Source organism: Micropterus dolomieu, linkage group LG18 (assembly GCF_021292245.1).
Source record: "Micropterus dolomieu isolate WLL.071019.BEF.003 ecotype Adirondacks linkage group LG18, ASM2129224v1, whole genome shotgun sequence".
NCBI classification, from domain to species: Eukaryota; Metazoa; Chordata; class Actinopteri; order Centrarchiformes; family Centrarchidae; genus Micropterus; species Micropterus dolomieu.
The window spans coordinates 26615617-26621616 of NC_060167.1; the positions used below are offsets into that span (position 1 = coordinate 26615617).

General features: G+C 41.0%; 1 protein-coding gene and 1 long non-coding RNA gene across 5 annotated transcripts in view; one reads left to right on the forward strand and one right to left on the reverse strand.

The window, feature by feature from the left end:
- The window catches only part of quo (quattro), a 39525-nt gene extending 35986 nt beyond the window's left edge, over positions 1 to 3539 (reverse strand). The window contains exon 1 of one of the 2 annotated variants that reach the window (XM_046076464.1): positions 3518 to 3539. Coding sequence is in view for 1 of the 2 variants with exons in the window: in XM_046076463.1 (XP_045932419.1) it covers positions 2989 to 2991 (3 nt within the window). In the remaining variant the exon portion in view is untranslated. Of the gene's footprint in view, positions 1 to 2988; positions 3004 to 3517 lie in introns of those variants that run through there. The other variant, XM_046076463.1, reaches the window with a different exon arrangement.
- On the forward strand, positions 3065 to 5743 carry LOC123987505. Of its 3 annotated transcripts, none has more exons than XR_006829144.1 (3): positions 3065 to 3121; positions 5226 to 5322; positions 5431 to 5743. It is a non-coding gene; the product is annotated as an uncharacterized LOC123987505 (long non-coding RNA). The 3 variants fall into 3 exon arrangements; XR_006829143.1 differs by lacking the exon at positions 3065 to 3121 and adding an exon at positions 3208 to 3267; XR_006829142.1 differs by lacking the exon at positions 3065 to 3121 and adding an exon at positions 3996 to 4518.
- Positions 5744 to 6000: the final 257 nt, after the last annotated feature.

Genomic DNA, 6000 nt, shown 5'->3' on the forward strand with positions numbered 1-6000 from the left:
TTCTTCCCAGTCGATATCTGTCTACACCACAGATGTGTTTTTGTGTGAGGTATTTCTGGGTCTTTTAAGAGAGGATTTAAGGCATGTTTTCAGTAGTGTGTCACTCTGTGTGGTACTAAAGAGAAAATAAGGGTGTTGTGAAGGAAATACGTACATTCAAGGACATTCCAGCAGCATCAGTGTATGTGTGTGCATGCGTGTGTGCTTGTTTTTGATTGTTCATTCAGGTGCCGACGAGTGATACATCGTGACATTAAATGTTCCCAAATGTTCATTTCCCTTGTAATTGTAAATCCATCAGTCTGTCAAGCTCTACATCATCACGCTCCATTTTTATGGCTAATAAAAGACAGGACAGAGACACCTCCAACGCTTTAAATTGCTTTCCATCTGTCCCACTTTAACAGCTTTGTTCCCACTGAGATTTTATAATGAGGCATCACATTTTAATACAACTAGAAGGTCTCGCTGGGATACAAATACTTTTGTCAGAATAGCCAGCTCTCAATTTTCAAAGCTTTCTTGCTTCTTACCTATTGCTGAAAAAGACAGTAGACTTAAAAGACCTGAATGATCAAAAATAACATGATGCAGAAAGTCTATTTAAAAATAACAGTCATTGCAGAATAGTGATGGTTTGTGTAATTTACAAAATTATGGCAAAAGAAAATCAGAATAGTAAGATTCATTATAATCCTGTTGTACAGCAGCTCAGATTTCCTCTTGGCCATCCTCTCCACATCCCAGATCATACTGTCCTCATGTTATTTTGTCACAAAATCCTGTTTATAGCAAATCCACAATATGAACTTCAATCCCATTTGGAAAACAATGTGCTTTGCCAATGAATCCCACTCAGCTGCAATCTAGGATATAGCCTGAATCTATCTGGGTGAGAGCACAGTACATCAGACGCTCTGCAGGAGAGGAATGATACATTAAAGACTTCCCAAACTAAAAACATCTTTGCCATAGCTGAAAAGAACAAAGCATATTTGTCCCATAGGCTTTTATAAGTGGTTTAGTGATATCACATCAGTTTACAGTATATTGAGGACTGCACAGTGAACTTCTAAAGAGAAGAATTGTTTCTCCAGAGTTTTTAATTTAGATGCGAAAATGATTATTATCATATGTGAAAGGCTCATGCTAGACCCACTGAGCACTTCCACATGTTTTGGTTGGTCCCTGTCTCTCTTGATGTGTTTTTCTGAGAGCCACAGTACTGAGAGGTTTTAACCTCAGCTGGCCACTGCTGGGTGCTGGTCCAGTGTAGGAAGCAGGTGTTAAATTCACAACAGCAGACAAGCCAGAGAAAAGACGGCTGCAAGCTAAAACACAAGAATGTGGGAAGCTTGAGACTTTGGCTCAAAACCTTTTTTTTCCCCCTTTTTTAACAAGTGATTCCGAAAATAACAAGAGTGAAGGTTTAGAGCCACACTAGCGGCCCTGTGAGGATGTTCTGCTCATTACACACAAAAAACAAAATTGGTGCCGTAAACAAATGGAAAATTAACTTCACTATACTTAGATTCTCACCACAAGTGAAAAGGAAAGCCATGAAAAACTCTACATTGTCATACCTGACTGTAAATGCTGCATTCACACAATTTCGGCAGAATGGCAGGAAAAGGAACACCTCCTGTTTCAAATGTTCACGAGATGGTCACACCGAGCTCTAGATTTATTGTCATACTTTTGTTTGTTAACAAGTGAAAGCAGTTACAAAATTCCTGATATCTCTGACTTAGACAAGGGCCGGATCATAGTCCAGTAAGGCCCAAAAGCAGAAAGTACCAGTTTTTCAAATCACTGTAATGCTCAGGGCATCACTAACGTCATTGAGATTCGTCTTCTAGAAAACATGAATGTCTGGACCAAATTCCAGCTGTTCCTTTGTCTAGTCATATATATATATATATATATATATATATATTTTGTCTATATATTCCTGCAGCACCAAGATGCACTAACAGACTGACTAATCTTGCCATCTTACAATTGACCCTTCGCTAAGCCACACCCCGAATACAAAGCTGACCAATCACAGCGCAGTATAGGACTCGCTCTAACTGAGGTCCGACACTTTTTTGGCTGTGCTCCATTGACTCTTGTACTTGTAATAATTACAGTCGCTACCCAGAGAGGTTGATAGGAGAAGTATGATTTATTCTCTTTCCAAAACCTAAAATAAATCCAGCAAAAATTCGGCCGTGGATTGTTCCTAATGTAGCTAACTTCCTACTGAATGTAACATAATAAAGCCCTACTCATCTGCTTTTTAATAATTGTAATAATGAATAGGGGCCTACCCAGCTTTATAGGAACAGTGTTGATCCTTTATATCATCTTTTGTCTCAATCGTCGAGGGATGCGGTGGTTCACTTGTACTGTGTGATATGTAGGCTTTAGCTTCTATCTTTCATTTTTTTTCACATCCATTTGAGTCAGTTTGACAGCCTGAATACAACCTTCATATGTATAATGCAGCTGCAAAAGTGTCTGCTTCTTTCTGAGATCATTTTTTCCAACAAATATGACAATATTTCTCCGGGGACTGCAGTAATGGACAGTGTCAGCGCCGACAGTTTGTCGGACTTAAAGAGGTGTTATTATGTTCATTTTCAGGTTCAAAATCTTATTTAGGGGTTGTATCAGAACAGGTTTACATGGTTTAATTTTCAAAAAACACCATATTTTTCTCATACTGCACATTGCTGCAGCTCCGCTTTTCACCCTATGTGTTGTACGCTCCGCTCTTGAGCTACAGAGTGATGCATCTTACTTGTACAAAATCTTTGTTGGGAGTTGCACATGCGCAGTTCCCAGGTAAGGACTACTAGCCAATCAGAAGCAGAGAAGGGCGGGTCGTAAGAAACAAGGTAGTGTGATCCAAGTCAAAGCTGCTTCAGACTGCGACTGTAACCTAGCAGATGGTTTAAGTTACTCAAGTCCACAACCACACAACATCATTGTTCCACATCTTACCATCAGGACTAAACGTTGAACTGTTGCCGGTGTTCTGACGATCTATGCTGCCTTGCCGATAAATGCCACAATCGATAGACTCGACTCTACTCGGCCCTGCTCCGTTTTCCATTGCAGATAGAACCCAGAGATAGTACGTAGCTTGTCGTCATAGCGATCCCACACACAACTGCCGCGACGTAATGTTCAATGCGACACACACACCAGCGATCCACACAGCTTTCTCTTTTTTAAGTTAAAACGTTTCAACATTCCTCAGAATGTAAAGACAGATAAGCGGTATGAAAACCTTCCAGCTGTGTTTTCCTCTGCCGTTGTTGCTGCAGCGGTCTGTGTGACGGCGGGAGCAGAGGGCTCTGTGAGCAGGCAGCTGGCCGGCCTCACACGCTCCTCCCGCGGGTCGGCACAGGCATCCCTCGCCGCCACTTGCGGAGCTACTCAACTCCGAAAATATTCAAGCACATTTTTGTTCCACCATCACTTCTCGTAAAACTGTCAATATTCGAAATCTACACAGCTGATTTCTCACCTCAAAACTTTCTGTTGCTGGCCTCTGTCTGGCGCACGCAATGATGATGCAGTAAATAGTGAATATTCTCTCTGACCAGTCAGCAGTCTGTCCTGTTTTCACATTACATTTTAGTATCCCTCAGCTCGCTTGGAACCTGGATGGTGGTGAGGTGATACGAAAAAAAGTACCTGGAAGCAGGTACAGGTACAACATTTCTACAATGGAAACCCAAACAAAGGCGAGTCGAGCATAAGGGCCTCCGCTCAGACTAGCTTTGTTTGAGGGCGTGCCTGACCCCACTAGCCGCTTGGCAAGCTTTATGACGCGTTTTCATTGTGACGTCACAAGTAAAAGAAGTGAAGGGCTGGACTACAAACGAGCTGTTTTCAAGCAGTTCAGAGCAGAGCTTTCTGTGGGAGATGTGAATTCCTTTTGGGCTGGACTTCAGGCTTTTTCACTTTGCAAACCTGTTACATGCACAAAAAAGATATATAACTCAATAAAGGAGAGGGAAAACGCCAAAAAGCATAATACCACCTCTTTAACAACAGTAACTAAGGGGGGCGGGGCTTAGCGAAGGGTCAATTGTGCTGATGTAGCTAAAAAGTTTAGAAAAACATGAAGGTACTGATTGGGAAATATAAACTTTATCAAAAGTAATCAGATGCACACAACACATCCTGCCTGTGCTGTTAAGCAACATATCTTACCACTGTAATAATCCTATAATGTTCAAGTCGTTCTCACTGAGACAGAGTACAACTTATTTGGGAGGTCACAAGACTGAAATACGACACCCATGAAGACTACACCAAGACAGCATTAAATGGTTAACTCTCTACTCAACTTGCTTGTGTAAGCAAAGCTGTCGACACAATGGTGTTTTGGGAGAGTGGTATATGAAAACAACGCCTGCTGCCGGGCCATGGGAAACAGGGAGACCCAAACATGCCGCTGAGTCAGAGATAGACTGCTGCACACGCAAACAATGTTGTTTCAGGTGAAACGGAGGACAACAGGTGTGTGTGTGTGTGTGTGTGTGTGTGTGCGTGTGTGTGTGTGTGAGAGAGAGAAATGAGCAGCTAGGAGGTATCTTCATGCTTCTCCTATCCTCCTCGAAACACATGACTAGACCAAGAGCGAACATATAGCAGTGTACTGAGATTTGAGTGTTTGGTTCTCACTAGATCCACTAATAAACAGAGGAAAGGGGCTAGTAGGAGATGGCCAAAAGCTTTATTTGAAAAATGGATGTCGCCCAATATCACTTGATTTACAGAGCTTGATATGAGTAAACAGGCGCGTTAATTTTGTTGGGAAAGTCCGAGACAACAACACAATAGTATGTCAGCTTTATTAAAATACCACTGAGTCATCACAAGTCTGTTTAAATCTGATCTGCCAACTATCCCCACCCATTTTTTTCCCCGTCTTTCCCAATGTCTGCCTCATCAACTGTCTCCCCAGTGTCTCCTGGGATCATTTCTCTCTGTCTGTCTTGTAACAACTGTACCTTGTCTAACACTGATCTCTAAGTGCTCTCTTGGTCTGCTATTTTCCTTTTTTCTCCATTTCCCCCTCAATGTCTTCTTGCATTAATTCCTCCCGCCACTCTCCCTTATTTTTTCTCACACTGCTTATTTTTTATCCCAGCCGAACTCACTGTTTGTAGCTTTTCTGTCCCTGCTCTTCTCACACTGTTCTTTTTATTATTTTTTTTTTACAGTTAGCAGTGCAGAAGCAGCTGTTGGGAGGTGGCTGCCTCTGAGTGGAGCTAATCTGTCTGATTTATCACTTGGAAACTGGAATTTGAACTGGACAAGGTTGACAATCCTTTACTGAGATGCTGAGCATGAAAAATTCATATGTGCTTAATTACATCAGCAATTCTTCCTGTTTTACTAACTACTTATTTCTGCTTTATTTCTCAGCAGATGTTTTGGCTAGCCATAAAACCACACCACACAGCGGTGGGTTGACAGTCTACAGGACCAACCCAATGCACAACAGGAGCAAGATTTACTTTTCCTGTGATACAGATCAGGGAATGAAAGCCAACGGTAAGGGACTATTGAAAAATAGTTAGGAGGGAAGGCAGTGTGAAAATGGAGAGGGTATTAAAAATGTTATTTTGGCTGAAAGTGGGGGTAGTATTGCATTTAAGGTAGGTAAGTAAAAAAAAATCATTCTACAAATAATTTTTTTTAAAATTTAATTTTAGCATTTGTTTGCAATATAGCTGATATTGTTGTTACATAGATACATTACATTAAAACACAACTTTCACATGCACCATATGCAGAGTTCTGTCTCCGTATTAGGGTTTTATTAATGAATACATTAGCAGTTCCATTAAGATATTGGGTTATACCATTAAACAAGTTGTACTAATTAAAACATGTTATATTATTTTGACATGTCAAGATAAGGGCTCAAAGAAAACATTGATAACCGTGGGGAGGGCCTCTTTTTTTATAGTGAAACATAAAGTTAAGCTCCCA